Source organism: Dreissena polymorpha, chromosome 3 (assembly GCF_020536995.1).
Source record: "Dreissena polymorpha isolate Duluth1 chromosome 3, UMN_Dpol_1.0, whole genome shotgun sequence".
Lineage (NCBI taxonomy): Eukaryota > Metazoa > Mollusca > Bivalvia > Myida > Dreissenidae > Dreissena > Dreissena polymorpha.
In genome coordinates this window covers 128,848,433-128,870,293 of record NC_068357.1, presented here as the reverse complement: position 1 = coordinate 128,870,293, position 21,861 = coordinate 128,848,433, and the positions used below count along the sequence as shown (strand labels likewise).

The following is a 21,861-nucleotide window of genomic DNA, read 5'->3' as shown; positions in this document are numbered from 1 at the left end:
TCAATATATTCGGTTATGATTCTAAAGAAAAGGATATTTACCCACTAATAATAAGTAAAAACGAAAGTGAAAAGGCTATTGATTTATTGCTAATTTCAAATGGAAAAACAAAACATTATTGCTTGATTAAAAATTTTAACAAATTAGCTTCGGGACGAACTGAAACCGGTCACAATAAAATGTATTATTGTAAAAGGTGCTTAACAGGTCATCGAACAGTTGAGGGTCTTCAAAGACACAATGAATATTGTTCATTACACAGCACACAGAAAATAGTGATGCCAGCAGAGGGAACCACAGAGTATTTCAAGTATTACTGTAGATCAATGAGGGTTCCGTTTGTAATATATGCAGACTTCGAATCGTTTATCGAGCCTATTAGTTCTTGTAATCCGAATCCTGCGACGTCGTTTACACACAATTTCCAGAAGCATACGCCTAGCGCGTTTTGCTATCACGTGGTATGCTCTGACGGCTCATTGTATAGTCGAGAGCCTGTTGTGTATTCAGCTAAGAATCAAACAGATGATGTCGCGCAATTATTTGTTAACTCTGTTGAACAAACCACTAAGGATATTTACAACACATTTAAATTTTCCAAGGAAATGATATTCACAAAAGATGATCAAGCTGAATACGATGCTGCGACCACATGTCATATATGCGAAGGTGATAAAGGCGAGTTTAGATTAGAAGGCAACACTGAGAGCTATACAAAGGTTCGCGATCATTGTCACTTGACTGGAAAGTTTAGAGGAGCGGCACATTCAAAGTGTAATTTAGGGTATAAAATCCCTAAATTTATTCCTGTATTACTACACAATCTATCTGGATATGACTGTCATCTATTTATTAAAAAGTTAAGTATTGGAGGACAAATTAGCTGCATTCCAAATAACGAGGAAAAGTATATTTCGTTCTGTAAGAAGGTTGTTGTTGACACGTATACAAACAAAAAAGGACAGGAAAAGCCTATTTATCGTGATATTAGGTTTATTGATACCTATAGGTTTATGCAATCGAGTTTGGATGCTTTATCGGGAAATCTTGCCGATGATCAGTTTCGTGAATTGGCTAAGGTCTATACCGGTAATGAGTTTACACTCTTGAAACAAAAGGGCATCTTTCCATATGATTATGTGAGCTCTGTTGAAAAACTCGCAGAAACGTCATTGCCCCCAAAGGAAGCATTCTACTCAAAGCTCACGGGTAAGGCTATTTGTAATGATGATTATGAATTTGCAAACAAAGTATGGAAGGCTTTTGGCTGTAAAACAATTAGAGACTACCTTGAACTCTACATAAAGAGTGATGTCTTGCTGCTAGCCGACGTTTTCGAAAACTTCAGAGATGCTAGCAATAAGTATTATAAACTAGATCCAGCATGGTATTATACAGCGCCAGGACTATCTATGGATGCGTGTCTTAAGTTGACAAAGGTAAAACTTGAGCTTATAAACGATTATGACGTGTTGCTAATGTTAAAGCAAGGTATTCGAGGTGGGGTTAGTACAATTTCAACGCGTCTTGGTATTGGAAACAATAAGTATATGGGTGATGATTATGATGAAAGCAAAGACTCATCGTTTATCATTTATCTGGATGCTAACAATCTCTACGGGTGCGCGATGAGTAAGCCACTTCCAACAGGGGGGTTTAAGTGGATGAATGTAAATGAGCTTAACGATTGGAAAAACATTTCATGCACAGAAGGACATGGGTGTATTTTAGAAGTTGACTTGGAATATCCTGATGAATTACATGATCTTCATAATGACTATCCATTAGCCCCTGAAAACATTATACCTGAGGGATCAAAAGTTAAAAAGCTTATTCCAAACTTGAACAACAAAACCAAGTATGTAGTACATTATGAAAACTTGCAGCAGTACGAAAAGCTAGGGCTCAGAGTTACCAACATTCACAGAGGAATTAAGTTTGATGAAAGCCCTTGGTTAAAAACATATATCGACTTGAACACTGAATTGCGAACAGCTTCAACTAACAACTTTGAAAAAGACTTCTTCAAGTTGATGAACAACAGTGTGTTTGGAAAAACAATGGAGAACATCGAGAATCGTGTTGATATCCGATTGGTTAATAATGTTACACAGGCGGAAAAGCTCCTTGCAAAGGTTAATTTCGACCGCTTAACTATATTTGATGAAAATTTAATAGCTGTACATATGAGAAAAACCAAGTTATGTTATAACAAACCCATTTATCTTGGAATGTCTATTCTAGACTTAAGCAAGACAATAATGTATGAGTTTCACTATAACTACATCAAGGCTAAATATGGACAAAGGTCAAAGCTATTGTTTACGGATACAGACAGTCTTGTCTACGAAATTAAAACTAAAGATTTTTATGCAGACATTTCAAACGATGTTGAAAGACTGTTTGATACGAGTGAGTATCCAAAAGATCACCCCTCCGGAATTAAAACGGGTGTAAACAAAAAGGTTCTCGGAATGTTCAAAGATGAGGCAGCTGGAAAACAAATAGAGGAATTTGTAGGACTCAGAGCTAAACTGTATTCGTGTAAAATGTATGAAGGAAAGGAAAACAAAAAGTGTAAGGGGGTAAAAAAGAGCGTTATCGAAAACACCATTACACACAACGATTATAAAAACACGCTGTTTTCTCGCCAAGAAGTGCTAAGGTCAATGAACGTTATAAGATCATACGCGCATGAAATATATACTGAAACGGTCAACAAGCGTATTATACTAAAAGACGGTATTCATACAATGGTTTATGGACATTACAGTCTTAATAAAAAATAATGACAAACGTTAATAAATTAATCAAAAAGTTTAAAAGCGTGGGAGGACGTGTTGTACCCAACGTACCCATTTACAGTACGTTCTCTTCCACATCACAGCTTATAGATGCTGCTAAGCAAATAAAACAAGCAAATGTTAGAGTAAGGTATGTACGTGACAACTATCCACGTCATCCAAATATGCCGGGTACACACTGGACTGCGTGGATAAAAAACGGTCATGAAAAAATATACTTTGACACTTTTTCTTTAGAGCCATCTCTTGAACTTGTAACCTATCTAAACGAGCGAATGAACGCAAAACAATAATATATAAAATGAGTTTTAATACCGTTAAATATATTAGTGTTGAAGGGGTTGTATTACCAAACGAACCTCTATCCAATTTTCAGTTGATAGATGCTGCTAAAAAATTAAAGATTACAAACTTTAGGGGTGTCTACCTACGTGATGAACTTCCTAAACAACCTAAAAGGGTAGAATGCGGAATTTTAAATTTGGGGAACTCACAAGGAAATGGCACACATTGGACTGCGTGGATCAAAAACAATCAGCGTAAATATTATTTTGATAGTTATGGTTTAACCCCTCCCCAAGTACTAGTTAGCTATTTAAACAAACCTGTGTATTATAATAGCGAAAGAGTACAAACGGATGGTGAGGTATTTTGTGGTCACCTTTGTCTTTACATTCTTAAACAATGTGAGAGCGTAAGCTTACAACATGTGATAAACTCATTGTATTAAAAAAAATGTGTATATAAAAATGTCTGTAAACATATTTGGTAAAACAAACGTCGGATCGTCGCAAAGAGTGATTTCAGGAGGGGTTACATTATCACAAGCCATTAATACGTTCTTAAGACGAGATGGTAAAAATGCAGCTGCTGAAAATATTAATATGGATTCTCACAATCTAATCAATGTATTGAATCCTATTAATGCTCAGGATGCTGCAACTAAAAGTTATGTTGATAAGCATCTTCCATTAGCAGGTGGTACTTTAACTGGTATACTAGAAATGAGTTCTAACAAAATAAGCGGTGTTGGTGATCCTTCTACTGATCAAGATGCTGCAACTAAAAGTTATGTTGATACGCATATTAGCGAAGCTAAAGAAAACACAAGTGTTCCATGTTTAAGTGGATATATTCCTATTTTGGAAGGAAATGTTAGTGTAACTGGGTTTCGTGTTTCTTCAAGTGCTATACTAGGGGATACATTTCAACCATACCACGCTTTTAACAATCTTACTGATAATGGGTGGGCTACTCCGGGTTCGGGAAGTCTTGAAATTGAATGTCCTGAGTCCGTAAAAATTTGGAAAGTGGCGTTAATGGCTTTAAAGGGTAAAACTATTACAAATTGGAGTATAAGTGGAAGCCGTGATGGAAAAACATATATAGAGCTTATTACTTCTAATGATAAGCTGCTTGGCACTGCTACTTCTCCTTCGTTTTTCACGGTTTCACCTACTAAAAAATTTCGATTTTATAAACTTGATATTATGTCAACCCAACCTGGAGAACTTGGAATTCAATATATGCAGTTGTATGTTTTATCAGACTAATTTAACTAAAGCAGTCTTAATATAAAAACATGAAATTTTATCCGTTTTTTCTAGAATGTAGTAAGCATGAAACAAATCAGAAAAATAAAAGGTATTTGGAACTTCTTGGGTTTGGAAACTGTGGTATGATTATTGACAATGACGATGGAACGTCAACACTCGTTAAAAAAAAGGGAAAATTCAAAATCCCAATAACATACAGCGTCCAAATGCATGATGAACTTAATCAAATGCTCTGGACTAAAAACACTGAGTTTGAAAAGCTGGAAGCAACCATTAAAGAGTCAATAAAACAGTGGGTAAAGGTTAAAAAACGGGATCAACTTAGGTTCATTGACAAATACGTGTTAAAATTAGAGTGTGATATGAAGGAGAAAAAATATCGCAAAGGTGCTATTACCACGGCCTTCTTACTCGGAATGATCAAACCAAACGACATTGTTTACCAAGACTTGGAAATTAAACATATAAACACAATATTTTCAAAGGCCTTCACGAATAATGGTAGTGGTCAAAAGTCCTCGAGCCGCCGCGTTTGCGAATGGGATGCTGCCCCGAGCTTGACCTTTCGGAAATATGTAATATCTTGAAAAAGATATTATTTACCTATACATTTATATATAGAATGTCCTGGGACACGGAAGGATATATAATATCTTGAAAAAGATATTATTTACCTATACATTTATATATAGAATTTCCTGGGACACGGAAGGAAAATGGAAGGGAAACGGTTCTGTCCCAGAAGCCTAGTTTCCCCTCTACTATAGTCATCTCACAGCTTTTGTTTGTGTTTTAATAGTAATCTCACAGCTATCTGTTAAAACATGTTTGTATATTAACTTGCATGTGTAACATTGACAGGAAAACTGGTAATACTAATAAAAGATATTAAATGAGAAATTAAACCCATACATTGTACTTTCATCTTGTTTTTTTATTCATACCAAGATAAACATATTACCCAGAATAAAAATCTTATTTCTTCGATTTGAGGTAAATAATGACGAAGTTTTTCACAATGAACCAAAGCACCTTTGACGACATGTGTGTATAATAGGGTAGAAGAGCTTAAAATTGTACCATCTTTGTACAAGGCCAAAATCCTTTAAAATGAACATTTTCCTCCAGTTTAGTTCATTCATACCTATATTAACATATCACCAAGCATACAAATCTGACTTAATCTATTTTGGATGAAAAATGAAAAAGTTTATCAAAAAGAACAAAAACACGTTTGACAGCAATCTTGTACAACAGAATAAAAGAGCTTAAAATTGTACCAACATTGTATAAGGCCAAATACTTTAAATTGATTATTTTCTTCTGGTTTGTTTAAATCTATACTTAGATTAACATCTTGCCTAGCATAAAAATCTTACTTCAACGATATGGGATGAGAACTAGAAAAGTTTGTCAAAAAGAAACAAACCACTTTGGCGACAGGTGTGAAAAATGATTGAATGGAATAACAGTATAAAATAGTACAAATTGTACAAAGGCAAAATTCTTTAAAATACCTCATTTTCGTCTACTTTTTATTAATCATAATAGATTAACATCTCACCTAGCATAAAAATCTTACGTTATCAATATGTGATGCTTAATGAAGATGTTTAAAAAAAATGCTTCGGGCCTTTCAATTTTTCAAAAATTATCGAAAATGAACGAATCCAGTGTTCTCTTTCAAATTCCGATAAATTAATAATTAATTAGAATAACAACTACCAAAACCTAAAGAATTATCAACACAGAAAATAAATACTTATCTTTATTCACACAAAAAAATATTCAATATGTCTTTTTTCGGCGACCGACTTTGCTCACTACGCGAAGTTCGTAGCGTTGCGCTTTCAGACATTCATTGCTCTGCAAACTGACAACCGAGCGCTAAAAACACTAATTAACACATTAAGATTGTTAATAACAATATAAATATAATATAAACTACCAGATCATGCTCAGAATACCCTACGACAACAAATATTAACGACTAATTACGAAGAATAATTGATTGCTTTATAACAAAATGGCCGACAGTAGCTGGAACAGGGAAGAATCTACAGGTACACCGGCATCTCCAAAATCAATGTCACGTGACCCGCGTCCGCCGTTAGATATTATCGCATATCGCTATCGCGAAGAGGAGAGTTTCCAATCTGTGTTATCTATAGGTCTTTGATACACCATTTTAAATGAAAAATAATCAAATTACTAAAAATCAACTTTTTCTATTAAAAAGTTTACTATCAAATTAATATATTTGATAGTGAATTTTTTTTTAAAGCTGATTTTGCTTTATTTGATTATTTATCATTCAAAATTATGTTTTCACTGATTAAAGGGATCTTTTCACGCTTTGGTAAAGTGACAAAATTGAAAAAAGTTGTTTCAGATTCGCAAATTTTCGTTTTAGTTATGATATTTGTGAGGAAACAGTAATACTGAACATTTACCATGGTCTAATATAGCCATTATATGCATCTTTTGACGATTTTAAAACCTAAAAATTATAAAGCGTTGCAACGCGAAACGATTGAATAATTTGGAGAGTTTTGTCTGTTTTTGTCGTTAAATTTTGTGAAACTACGAAGATTGCTTATATAAGGTATAAAATACTGCACGTATATGTACTCGGCGGAAAAGCTCAGTAGGCTAAAGCGTTTTTACTTCAGGACTCTGGCAGGACTCCAGGGGTCACTGGTTCGAAACCTGGTCCGGTCATTGTTCTTTTCCTTTTTTAAATTTTATTCTTGATTTTTTACTGGAGCTTTTACGATCCAAAGTTTACATTTATCGATATAAAGCATTTAATGAATAAGTTAAAACATGCCAAAATCTGTGAAAAGGCCCCTTTAAAGCAGGTTTCGAACCAGTGACCCCTGGAGTACTGCCAGAGACCTGAAGTAAAAACGCTTTAGCCTACTGAGCTATTCCGCCGAGTACACATATGGACGTATTTCATACCTTATATAAGCAATCTTCGTAGTTTCACAAAATTTAACGACAAAAACAGAACTCTCCAAATTATTCAATCGTTTCGCGTTGCAACGCTTTATAATTTTTAGGTTTTAAAATCGTCAAAAGATGCATATAATGGCTATATTAGACCATGGTAAATGTTCAGTATTACTGTTTCCTCACAAATATCATAACTAAAACGAAAATTTGCGAATGTGAAACAACTTTTTCGGCGTAAGCTGTATTAAGCCAGCTTTTCACCCTGACTTGACCTTTGTAAGTATCCAATAATATGCAAATAAAATTTCCCGCGGCTAGGTACGAATGAATACACTTCATTTATTCCATTGGCTGATTTGAGTATAACACCAGAACATTGGAAACATATCCGCGTCTTTGTAACACTGTTTTACTGCATGAAACAATTTTATCTCTAATGAAAAGGCTCAATAGATAGAACAGTTTTACAATCAATTTTCGACATAAATACAGTTTGTGCGTTCACCTTTTATTTTCAGAGAATTACCAGCGCAAAAGCGTTTATACTAAAGGCTATATTCTCATATTTAGTACTTACTTGCATTGCATTTCAACCCGCGAAAGTCAGAGTTTATATACAGTTCATCACCGGAGTTCGCAGAAGGGGTTGCGACCTTTTCATTGAAGGACAAAATTGGAATCTATGCTATTTTTGTCTGATGGAGTAAATAGTTCGTTTAGTCGCTTTATCAATATTTTAGGCACAGCTGTTGCCTTGGTCGAGTACAGTTGGCGTAAACAAGCCGTCGTTTCAGCAGCAGAATTGTTACCTAACTTTAATGCATTGCATTCCAATCCGCAAGGTATCAAGGTCAGTTTGCGGTCAGTTGCAGAAATCTTTATATAAACGCCGTCTCGTAAACTTTGTGCACTTGAAGTCTGTTTTGATCAGAAAGATACTAAATAAAGATATTCGGCAATATTATTGTGGTATGCCAATCATCGATTTTTAATATGTTTTCAACATTTGCATGATAAGGACCAATTTTGATAAAATTAATTAGAAATATTTATCCATTTTGACCAGTTTATTACGCATGAGCACAATAATTCACTATACTATAATTATGCAATTAAATAAGATTCGAGTATTGCCGGCTGACCTATATGCACTCGTTTATTTTCATGTTTCTTGTGTTTTTCTATTCTGTAAATATAGACATCTGAGTAAAAATATCACATAAAGCAAAATAAGCCACGAAATCTGGCGCAACACCCCGTAATTGATTTGCTTGTGATGTAGCTAAGAACTGCGCAGAAAAAAGGCATCCGCTACTTTTTATCTCATAGAGATAACTTTTGATCGTTCATAAACATCGACCACAATCAACGCCGTATATCTTTTTTAAAGATATTTCTTGTTTCAATTTTGTCAATTTACCAAAGCGTGAAAAGATCCCTTTAATATCATAGCCACACGCTAACCACCTGTGGTAGTGGTAAGCGGCCCACACTAAGATGGGATTGCATTTTTTTCATTTAAATTTCTCATTGAGACTTAAATTAAGGCCAAACTATTAAATGTGTTGACATATTGTCAAAATAAATTATGAATCTGTCAACAAAATGTTGCACGGAATCTTAACTTTGCAGGTGCGCGTAACGTCACTCGTCAACGCGTCCGCTTGAAAGCATGTCATTTCCTGCACGCTATTTTTATCGATAACCTCAATATCGACCAATCATTATCGCATGTCAAAGGTTATCTTAACTCCACTCGCGTTTCAGTTTGTAGAACCGCCAGTCGGTACACTCTTCAACATCAAAATGGGCAAAATCAATGGTAAGCATAAACTATTTACTAAGTCGGGCGATAATAAATCAACATCGATGATTTACCAGTTATATTTAGTGTATTTTTTTATTTGCAGGCGGACCTGTGGTTGAAATGCAAGGTGACGAAATGACCAGGTATGACAGTATCTCTTATGACAAATTGACAATATCAATGTATCGGTTGTTCATAAATAATTACAGATTTACTCAAAATAAGTCGTTAGAAAAGAAAAGCTAATTTTTGCGGATACTTTGATGGCGATTTCCCATCAGTAATGCCTTTTTATTTTGCTCTTTTGTGATCCACATAGTTGTTTTAAATAAGCGACCTACTTTATGACCCCTTATCAGCTGTTCGACGACATGTTTTATTATACAGAGAACACTAACAGTGCAAAGCTGATTCAGCGATAATTTATTCGAAATCTAAATTAATTTGAAACAGAACATACTTTTATTGTATGAAATAACTTAACTGATAAAAACAAATCTTAAAATTAACCATGTGTTTAATAATATTTTGTACCATACTGTACAGTATTGTTTGAATCCGGGTCGTTTCGCCCTTATACCTGTTCGCCCGTGAGTCGTTTCGCTCTAATACCCGTTCGCCTAGGGTCGTTTCGCCCTCATTCCTACATAACTGACAATCTTCTGTAATGTTTCCTTAAACGTTTACCATATAAGTGCACAAAACAATGTGTCTAATTTTCTATATAGTTTAGGGTAAAAAAGTCACAGATACATATGTAAAGAACAAAATCAATGTTAAAAGTATACTGCTTAGAGTGTAGACAAGAAAAAAATGTTTGTTATTCCATTCACTGCACATTTCTAAAGCATAAGATTGTGTTGAGTTACTGACAACAGCAACAAGACATCACAAATACGTGTAACACATCAGATATTCTTTTTTTAATAATATGAACATTCGGTTGTCACAATTAATGTCTCTGTCACACTTGTGGTCGTTATATTTTTCGAGTAATATAGTTGTGTGTAAGAGGTGTGAAAGGTGTTATATACAACATACTTAAATTAATTATTATGCCCCCCTTCGAAGAAGAGGGGGTATATTGCTTTGCTCATGTCAGTCGGTCGGTCCGTCCGTCCACCAGGTGGTTGTCAGTCAAGAACGCTTGGGCCTAGGATCATGAAACTTCATAGGTACATTGATCATGACTCGCAGATGAACCCTATTGATTTTGAGGTCACTAGGTCAAAGGTCAAGGTCACGGTGACTCGAAATAGTAAAATGGTTTTTGAATGATAACTCAAGAATGCATACACGGCCAACAGGGCGCACTCTGAACAATATTACTGAAGCAACTGGTCTGTAATCCTAAATCTATAATTATCAGTCCAATGAAACATCATCCTTTTAGTAAAATACAGTGGATCAGTAAAAATATTATCAGAATATGAGATTTTTTTGTATATTTTGTATATTCAATATTGTGTTAATGTTTAATTTTGTTGATTAATATAAATATAAGCAGGAGGGGAGGTAATACAATATTATATCTTTCTTATATACAGGGGAAACAAATGCAATAAGTTTAAATTTATTGTGACAGCATTTGGCTCCCTTATAATATATTTAAATTTTACCAAATGTAAGGCTAACTGCATTTTTGTAATGCATACTACTACTACTACTACTACTACTACTACTGCTGCGGCTGCTGCTACTGCTACTACTACTACTAGTACTACTACTACTACTACTACTACTACTACTACTACTACTACTACTACTTCTACTACTCTACTACTACTACTACTACTACTACTACACCACCCACCCACCCCACCCCACCCACCCACCACTCAACCACCCAACCACCACCACCACCGCCACCACCACTGTTCACAGTGACAAATAATGTATTCAAACAATGGCTGCTACTACAACTTATAGCCCATATAGGGGGGGCATGCATGTTTTACAAGCAGCCCTTGTTCAATTAAAGATAATTGGTATGTTAATTAATCTGCTTTGATTGTAATTTAAACTAAAATAAGGGCGAAACAGCCCACATGCAAGGGCGAAATGACTCAGAGTGACCTAGGGCGAACAGGTTTTGAGGCCAAACGACCCGATACATGTACCATATTGTTTACCTATTTGCAATAATCCAACTCCAGTCCCAGCTATTGACCCTCTGAGTCGCTGGGAGCTGTATGTACTCATAAAAGCTCAAATACATTTCTGAATTACTAATTGTTTACCATGTGTTTATAAGCTGAAATGAATTAGTTATACATTTGAAATCTAAGAGCTCTTTCTTGTTGATTTGGCTAAAGAGCATTCAGAAGCCTTCATTTTTGCCACAATTAACAAAACTGATGGAGAATAAGATATTTTTAAAGGAAAACTTCAAATTGTAGGAAAATAGTAATATTGCAGGGACGACCCTAGGCCTTAAAAATAGGGAGAAGTGACTTCTCCTTTTTTTTGAAACAGGGAGAATTTTGGAAAATCAGGGAGAAGTTTGTGCGAACAATATCGACTAAAGTTTTTCAAGTGTATTTTTATAAAGTTTATTTTTTCATGATTCATATAATATCAAGTACACCATTCACATATATTCCTATGATTTGTCATGTCATATTTATATATAAAACAGATATAGTCTTATTATACCAAACAGTTTCACAATACATTTACACATAGTTTAACAACTAACTGTCATATAACTCAATGTTCATGATTCATATAATATCAAGTACACCATTCACATAATTATTATATTCCTATGATTTGTCATGTCATATTTATATATAAAACAGATAAAAAATATATTCTTATTATACCCAACAGTTTCACAATACATTTACACATAGTTTAACAACTAAATGTCATATAACTCAATGTTCATGATTCATATAATATCAAGTACACCTTTCACATAATTATTATATTCCTATGATTCGTCATGTCATATTTTTATATAAAACAGATATAGTCTTATTATACCCAACAGTTTCACAATACATTTACACATAGTTTAACAACTAAATGTCATATAACTCAATGTTCATGATTCATATAATATCAAGTACACCATTCACATATATTCCTATGATTTGTCATGTCATATTTATATATAAACCGATATAGTCTTATTATACCCAACAGTTTCACAATACATTTACACATAGTTTAACAACTAAATGTCATATAACTCAATGTTCATGATTCATATAATATCAAGTACACCATTCACATATATTCCTATGATTTGCCATGTCATATTTATATATAAAACAGATATACCCGGTAGTCTTATTATACCCAACAGTTTCACAATACATTTACAGATAGTTTAACAACTAAATGTCATATAACTCAATGTTTTCTCTTTTCAGTCTCCAGATTGTAACAGCTCTGGCAAAGTTGAAGTCTTTGGGGCTGGGACCTTGCTCGGATATTTTAATCAATCTGTTTAGGGTTGCATTGTTCAGATTTGTACGCAATTTGGATTTTATTTGATTCTGTGTGGAGAACCCACGTTCACAAGCAACACTGCTTACTGGTATTACACAGCAAATCTTAAGACAAAGACAGATGTTTGGCAACATGCTTTCATGCTCTGACAACATTTTCAAGGCTACCTCATGCAAATCCATATCTTTGCAACTACCAATGACAAGTCTTTTATATGTTACATACTCTGATCTAAGTGTGTCACAATCAATGCTGAAATGTTTGCCAAGTTTCAGGATGTTTTCCTTATCAAAGGATGCTGGACAGGATTCATTCTTTTTAATCACATTAGGGTCAAGGGTAGAAAGCATCTCCAATGTATCTAAATCATTAAACCTGTTTCTGAGATTCTGAGCAACTTCCTTAATGTATTCCTGATTGACTCCTTGCAACACATTTTTCTGAACATCCGCATATTTCAAACTGACTCAATGAATTATTTCACATTCACTCTTAACTGAGCACTGCTCTCAGGAATAATGTCATCTTCATCATCATAATCATCACACACTTGCTCAAAGCCACTAAAACCATCAATGTTCTCTGATATATTGTCTTTCACAACAGCAGCTTTGCTCTCTGAAACAGGGCGCTTGTACTCACTTTTACCATCTTCATTTGTTACAAATTCTGACAACTTATCTGTGTAGACACCTTCAGCTTCCAGGAGATCCTCTAGAGAGTCACATGTGGCAGTGACAGCTGGTCTGATCTTACTAAAGTCTATAACATTTGTTTGAAAGGTCTTACTGAGTCGGCCAATAAAGGGTAAGATGTCCATCAACATATGTATGAAACCTATGAACTTGTACTGCACAACTTCATTTAACAAACCTTTTGCGACTGGGTTAATGATCGCTTCATGTTCAAAAGCCGTCACTAAAGCGGGGTAACTGCGGTACAGAACTTCTACAGCATGCTGCAGAGACAACCACCTAACTGAATGAATGTTAGCAAATTTCAGTGTTGGTAACTGCAAGAGGGACTGGATTTCAGCTAACCTGTTGGATCTCAAGGCAGAGTTGGAAAAGTAGTAGTAGATGTTTGATACTGTCCTACGAAATGAGGCGAGTTCAGGGATTGAATTGCCAGCCTGAGAGGCAGCATGTACACCAATCAGGGGAGGGGCTGAGTCTCTGAGTTTTTTCACCACACCATTTTTGCTACCTGTCCTAACTGATGCTCCGTCGGTTCCGATTCCAACCATATTGCTAATGTCAATCTTTTTTCTTTGCAGACAGTCTGTAATTTTCTCTACAATGGTATTAACATCGGCTGATGTGGTAGTAATAAGCATGTTCTTTTGCAGCACGCACTTGACACCGTCCTGGTCTAGATATTGTATGTACGCGAGCAACTGTTTTTTGTTACCTATGTCGGTGCTTTCATCTATAATTAAAACGTTCTTATTAGACTTTATTATCGCGTCATAGGTGTCCTGCCAAATTACCTCACTGATGCATTCATGAAACTCATTGAGACTATTGTTAGATGTGTAAAGAACTTCTGAGGATTTGTCCTTAATTAAGTCAACACCCAAAGAATCTGAAAGCTGCACAAGTTGTTTGAAAGCTGCTTTAGGAAGCTCGTGTTTAGCCTGGTGGTAAGCTATTTAAAGTATGTTGATATGGTTTCAGTATCCTGAGTAATGATCTTTTCTACTTGCTTTGGTAGAACATCTTTACCCTTGAAGTTCTGTTTGGTAACTGCTGACTTGTGGGAACCAGCTGTTGAAAAAAAGGAGACATATTAATATCTACGGTCAAATTAATATTAATCTTGTTACTAAAGGCATTCGGTCATTTTTTAGCTCATCTATTTTTTGAGAAAAAAATATGAGCTATTGTCATCACCTTGGCGTCGGCGTCCGGTTAAGTTTTGCGTTTAGGTCCACTTTTCTCAGAAAGTATCGATGCTATTGCATTCAAACTTGGTACACTTACTTACTATTATGAGGGGACTGGGCAGGCAAAGTTAGATAACTCTGGCGTGCATTTTGACTGAATTATGTGCCCTTTTTATACTTAGAAAATTGAAAATTTTGGTTAAGTTTTGCGTTTAGGTCCACTTTTTTCAGAAAGTATCAATGCTATTGCATTTAAACTTGGTACACTTACTTACTATCATGAGGGGACTGGGCAGGCAAAGTTAGATAACTCTGGAGTGCATTTTGACAGAATTATGTGCCCTTTTTATACTTAGAAAATTTAAAATTTTGGTTAAGTTTTGTGTTTAGGTCCATTTTATTCCTTAAGTATCAAAGCTATTGCTTTCATACTTGAAACACTTACTAACTATCATAAGGGGACTGTGCAGGCAAAGTAATGTAACTCTGACTGGCATTTTGACAGAATTATGTGCCCTTTTTATACTTAGAAAATTGAAAATTTGGTTATGTTTTGTGTTTAGGTCCACTTTATTCCTACAGTATCAAAGCTTTTGCTTTCATACTTGCAACACTTATTAACTATCGTAAGGGGACTGTGCAGGCAAAGTTATGTAACTCTGACTGGCATTTGGACGGAATTATGGGCCCTTTATACTTAGAAAATTGAAAGTTTGGTTAAGTTTTGTGTTTTGGTCCACTTTACCCCTAAAGTATCATAGATATTACTTTCATACTTGGAACACTCGCAAACTGTCATAAGGGTACAGTAAAAGGACAAGTTGCATAACTCTGAATGTCATTTTTATGGAATTATGGCCCTTTTTTGACTTAGTAACTTTGAATATATGGTTAAATTTTGTGTTTCGATCCACTTTACTTCTTAAGTATCAAGGCTATTGCTTTCAAACTTCAAATACTTTCATGCTATCATGAGGTTACTGTACCTGGCAAGTTGAATTTTGCCTTGACCTTTGAATGACCTTGACTCTCAAGGTCAAATTATTAAATTTTGCTAAAATTGCCATAACTTCTTTATTTATGATTAGATTTGATTGATACTTTGACAAAACTACTCTTACCTGACATACCACAATAGACTCCACCCAAACCATCGCCCGTGCCCCTTGCCCCCCCCCCCCCCCCCCTATTTTTTTTTTTTTTTTTTTTAAAGATCATTTCACAAATGACCACCACACTCTCACACTATACCCCCCCCACCCCATCCCCTCCCCAATTATTTTTTTTTTTAACGGTTAAAAAACAAAACTATTTATTTTGATTATTTTATGTTTGAAATACCGTCCAACCATCGCACCCAAGAATCCCCACCCCCCCCCCACCCCCCCACCACCCCCCCACCCCCCGAATTATTTTTTTCCTTTTTTTTGCATTTTTGGAACATAATGTAATAAATGTCCACACCCCTACACAATGCACCCCTCTTCACTCCACCCCTCCCTCCTTTGTGATTGAAAATGAGAGTCCCTTCACCTTTAAAAACAAAATAGATGAGCGGTCTGCACCCGCAAGGCGGTGCTCTTGTTTCCCTACGGACTCGTGCATCAACATGCTTTAACCCTACAATATAGGCGTTTGATTTGCTTATAAAGAAGGCCGTTCAATAATATGAACATTAAAAAAAGAAAACTATCGGTTCAAACAATAATTGCACCAGAAATTACTTTTGTCGGGGACAGCTGACGTCGTATTTTATTTAAGGAATAATTTGTGTATGTTATAGTTTGTTGTCGAATAACCCACAGCCGGAAGTTTAGATGCGTACTGTAGGGATTAGATCACTAGTGTGTACGCGATTTATTTGAAACCACGCATCTAAACTTCCAGCCGTGGGTTATTTGACAACAAACTAAACTAACACGAATTATTTCGATTCTAACACGGATTTTACTTAAGATTTACACAATGTATCTTTTATTTCTTGTGTACTATTTTATGTGAAGTTCCGCCCATAAAAATAACTTTTGGCTGTTCTGTCGATCAGATGTAACGTTTCATTCATAAAATACCGAATTATTACGCTGGTGAAAAATGTATCGGCAAAATTGCTTAGGGGGAAGTCTACAGTTTTTCTTGAAAATCCCCAGGCCGACAACCACTGGTCTGCAAAACACCCTCAAAACAAGGCCTTCAGTCACAACCTGAAAATAGATTCAGACAATTTTCAGTGCAGCTCATCAACAGCTTGCAAATACAGCACAAAACAATGCAGAAAATGCACTTTAAACTGATATCTGGGGTAAAATAGACCTTTTCGGAGGTCTCAGAACTTGACTGTAAAAACCCCATTTTCAGATAAACCCGCAAATCACATTTATCTTTCCGGGTAAGAATACGCGCACAGTGGACAACATGCTTTGCACTATCACAGCAAATGCTTTCAAACTGAGCCAAACAAAACGGGTCATTACCATTGAACTTTTTTGCACTGCTAACTTATTTAAACCCGCCATTGAAATCTGTCAAATGCCGGCTGCTTTAAGCAGGAAGTACATTTGTTTACATCTCACTGAGCATGTCGTTGTTGTTGACAAAAAGTCTGGTAACTTAGTTTCGAGTTACTGAAAACATGCGAAATTACTAGAATATTTATACTTATATTTAAGCTCCTGGAGTCAAAAATCTATTCGGTTTAGACCATACACCTTATATTCAGGAAATTGACCGGGGCTAATGCGCAAATATGGCTACAAAACTGTAGACTGCCTCATTAAGATGGCAGTCCAAAGTTTTAAACCCATCTAAATTTGAATTATTTGTACTCTTCAGTCAATTTTGGATTAAACTGGGTGGTTTTCTTTGTAAAATAACTGCAATGTACAATTGGAGACTATTTTTAGTGAGCATATCAATGGCGGCATTTTCACTCAACTTTTTGGTCATTCTTTCCGTATTCTACCCAAGTCTAAAAATCCCCAATTCGCACAGATATGAAATGTAGATATAATCATATTGCCAAAACTGACTCGTAATGAGTTTCAGCTTACACCCGGAGTCAAAAATTGCTCACTACACTGGTCAAAGTTTAAAAATAAAATGAATTTGGATGATTTTTCCCTTAAAATCGGTGTTTTTTACTCACTTTACATCAACGTTTATGCACATTTAGGGGTTTAAATGGTTTGAAAGGCACTAAATGTAGTACATATAGTTGAATTAAGTCAGCTTAGTATTTCTTGCATAAACAAATAAGCATATCGCACAAAGAAACAAAGACTGCAGCTCTAAAGCAGATGCGCGTACCGTTCAAAAAAGGGTTTTCTTAAAAAATCAGGCTTACCAACCCCTACTGAAATGTTAATATCTCTGCTCAAATTGGTCAGAATTTAATGGGAAAGCTGTTTTCAGGTGTTGATGACTCTATTTTATAAAAAAATGTCACTATTGGGTGTTGGGTGTGAAATTTGGGATTTTTACCTTAAGGGGGCAGTCTACAGTTTTTCTTGAAAATCCCCAGGCCGACAACCACTGGTCTGCAAAACACCCTCAAAACAAGGCCTTCAGTCACAACCTGAAAATAGATTCAGACAATTTTCAGTGCAGCTCATCAACAGCTTGCAAATAAAGCACAAAACAATGCAGAAAATGCACTTTAAACTGATATCTGGGGTAAAATAGACCTTTTCGGAGGTCTCGGAACTTGACTGTAAAAACCCCATTTTCAGATAAACCCGCAAATCACATTTAACTTTCCGGGTAAGAATACGCGCACAGTGGACAACATGCTTTGCACTATCACAGCAAATGCTTTCAAACTGAGCCAAACAAAATGGGTCATTACCATTGAATTTTTTTGCACTTCTAACTTATTTAAACCCACCGTTGAAATCTGTCAATTAAATGCCGGCTGCTTTAAACAGGAGGTACATTTGTTTACATCTCACTGAGCATGTCTTTGTTGTTGACTAAAAGTCTGGTAACTTAGTTTCGAATTACTGAAAACATGTGAAATTACTAGAATATTGACCATTTATACTTACATTTAAGCTACTGGAGTAAAAAAACTATTCGGTTTAGACCATACACCTTATATTCAGGAAATTGACCGGGGCTAATGCGCAAATATGGCTACAAAACTGTAGACTGCCTCCTTAATTAGTTACAGTGCGTGCTTTCAGTGTATAAACTTCGCCAATATTTTACCATAGAGCTACTGTAATAACGGACCTTGCAATTCAAAAAAAGATTGCCAATATCTCCCTTCTAAATGAGGTTTTCAACGGACCATACTTATAACTATTAATAACGTTACTTTAGGAAAAAATCGTACTTACATTCAGCATGTTGTATGTGGTAAGTTGTTTTCGCGGGCCGTTCGTGACCATGTGCGTATATGTTATCCGATTTGGCTTCACGACACACAGAACAATCCCAAAGTCCTTTTTCATCACACACATACCAGTCAAAACTGACCTGAATCAAGTTTTTTACAAATTTCTTTTTAGGAGTAAACTATGTTTCTGAGTCTACATCTGAATTTACTGAATCAATCTTTCGTTTTTCACCACTATTAACACTTCCTGATTTGAGAAAACCAAATCCACTTAAAGTCTTTTGCGACATTTTCACGATTTAACGTAACATTAATCCATAATTCAAAATTAACAGAACAATAATAAAAAAGAACCGATTCAGTTTATATAAGATGGGTGTTACTCGTAATTATCGGCGGATTAACAAACTGACAAAAATCGCTGGACTTAATAGTGGATCTACTTAATTAATAGGCCTTTGATCAATTTTGTTTTTCTTTAATTATTTTTGCCGACTTTCTTTAACTGTGCCATCTGCCAAAAACATGCAATTATCGGGTGGTCAATCGATTATCACGATTAATTTATTGTTTGCTTTTCTATTCATAAATTTCCTGTAAATAATAAAAATTGAAAGCAATCACTATTTGTGATGTATAACATTTCTACATACACTCACATCTACTCATGTAAGTTTTCTCATCCTGAATATCAGGTGATCAGTATTTTCTCCACTCATGACATAATTTATGCAAGATCTTAACCATAAATTAATGAATATGTGACGCAGTGCAAAAAACATGTCTGCAATGTAAATGAACATATTTACATTGAATGCTTAATAGCTTTTAAAATAACACATGTTCAATTATTTTTTTCTAAATGTGTACTGTTTTGTTTTAGGGTCATTTGGGATCTGATCAAGCAAAAGTTGATCTTGCCCTTTGTTGACCTTGAACTTCACACATATGACCTTGGTATTGAGAACAGAGATGCTACAGACGACCAAGGTAACACAGTTGAGAAAAAAAAATGCAAGGAGTTCAATCGATGCAGAATAATGTATTATAAAGAATGCATATAGCAATGTTTTCAATATTGACCAAGTCAAATAACCTTCTCTTCATCAGTTTTATATATTGTTTTCCCAATACATGTTTTCCCAGAATGGCTTCTACTCTACAACCAAAAGTCAGTTTTTGGAAAAGGCTCATGGTCGTAGTAAAAGCACCAATGTGCATTTCCCACAGAAATCTGAAAACCTTCGGCCATCACACAATGGACTTACCGCTCGCTTTCTGTTTTCTTTACATTTATGCTCCATTCTTAACATGCCCTTATTGAGTGATCAATTTGCAATTTTGTGACTAATTTATGTAGCTTTACAGCATCAACACAATGTTGTAGGCATCTCCTATATGACTACTGCGATCTTTGTGTTAACACTATACAACCATAAAGCACCTATGTTGAGAGCATAAAAAGTTGATTTGTATGAGAAATTTTCTACATTTTGATGTGTGCAGACGTCACTGGTTCTTATCAGTGTGATACTTAAGACTAAGGATTGTGGGTCAGGAATTGAAGAAACTAACACCATTTTATTATAGAGACTCAGAAACATTATTAATACAGGGTCTAAGCAGTGTAAGACATTTAGAAAACCTAACCAAGGCCGAAAAGGAGGATCCTTGGCGTTTATTTCTATAATAATCAAAGAATATACTGTAAAGTTCATGGCATTTTTGGCTGTCTTAATGCATTCTCACAATAACCATGCAGGGTCATTTGCAATCATACTTTATTTTTGTTCACCATAAGAGTGCCAGCCCCAGACAGTACTTTTTCTGTGATACCTTTTGTAGTTTCAGGAAACACTATCAATATTCATTCAAACAAATTCGTATTTTCAAATGATTTTACATGTTTTCAAAAACCAAAGCAAGGGAGTTTAATTATAATCTTGATGTTTATCTGATTTAAGATAAGATCCGCTAAGATAAGGACTGTTGATAAAACAGCCTCCTGAGATCTGCCAAAAACATTTCCCATGTATTTAATATAAGTATGCTCTTAAAAAAAACCACAAGATTATAATCATATTCTACAATTTATTATTTATGATAAAATGTATTCAATGTTTTAAGGATGCAGTTATAATAGCAGATTAATGTTGTGTGTCGTATTTAATGTTAAAATTATTTGAAATTAACCTTTTATTGTTTTTGTCATTTAGTAACAGTTGATGCGGCCAACGCAATCCGCAAATATAATGTTGGTATCAAATGTGCCACCATCACTCCAGATGAAAAACGTGTGGAAGGTAAAAAAACAATTGCAGTAGTCTATGGATGTCATTAGTTCTTTGTAATGACTTTTTTGCTACTCTGTGTAATAAGTAAAATAACTTCCTATTTTAAATACATGAGAGGCAGTTTGATTGTTGAAAGTTAGTGGCCAAAATGCATGCTATTATAAGAAGTTACATGAGAGAGTGAGAAAATTTGCTTTATTATGCCCTCCTTTGAAGAAGAGGGGGTATATTGTTTTGCTCATGTCGGTCGGTCCTTCCTTCATAGGTACATTGATCATGACTCGCAGATGACCCCTATTGATTTTCAGGTCACTAGGTCAAAGGTCAAGGTCATGGTGACTTGAACCAGTAAAATGGTTTCCGGATGATAACTCAAGAACGCTTACGCCTAGGATCATGAAACTTCATAGGTACATTGATCATGACTTGCAGATGACCCCTATTGATTTTCAGGTCAATAAGTCAAAGGTCAAGGTCACGGTGACTCAAACCAGTAAAATAGTTTCCGGATGATAACTCAAGAACGCATACGCCTAGTATCATGAAACTTCATAGGTACATTGATCATGACACGCAGATGACCCCTATTGATTTTCAGGTCACTAGGTCAAAGGTCAAGGTCACAGTGACTCTAAATAGTAAAATGGTTTCCGGATGATAACTCAAGAATGCTTAAGCCTTGGATCATGAAAATTTATAGGTTCATTTATCATTACTGGCAGATGGCCCCTATTAATGTTCAAATCACTAGGTCAAAGGTCAAGG

At 35.2% G+C, this 21,861-nt stretch overlaps 1 protein-coding gene across 1 annotated transcript in view; it reads left to right on the top strand.

The window, feature by feature from the left end:
- Window positions 1–9,014: 9,014 nt before the first annotated feature.
- The window catches only part of LOC127871413 (isocitrate dehydrogenase [NADP] cytoplasmic-like), a 28,109-nt gene continuing 15,262 nt past the window's right edge, over window positions 9,015–21,861 (top strand). Inside the window, exons 1-4 of the mRNA XM_052414324.1 lie at window positions 9,015–9,140; window positions 9,229–9,268; window positions 19,686–19,792; window positions 21,019–21,105. Coding sequence (XP_052270284.1) covers window positions 9,050–9,140; window positions 9,229–9,268; window positions 19,686–19,792; window positions 21,019–21,105 — 325 coding nt within the window. The 5' untranslated portion in view covers window positions 9,015–9,049. The remainder of the gene's footprint in view (window positions 9,141–9,228; window positions 9,269–19,685; window positions 19,793–21,018; window positions 21,106–21,861) is intronic.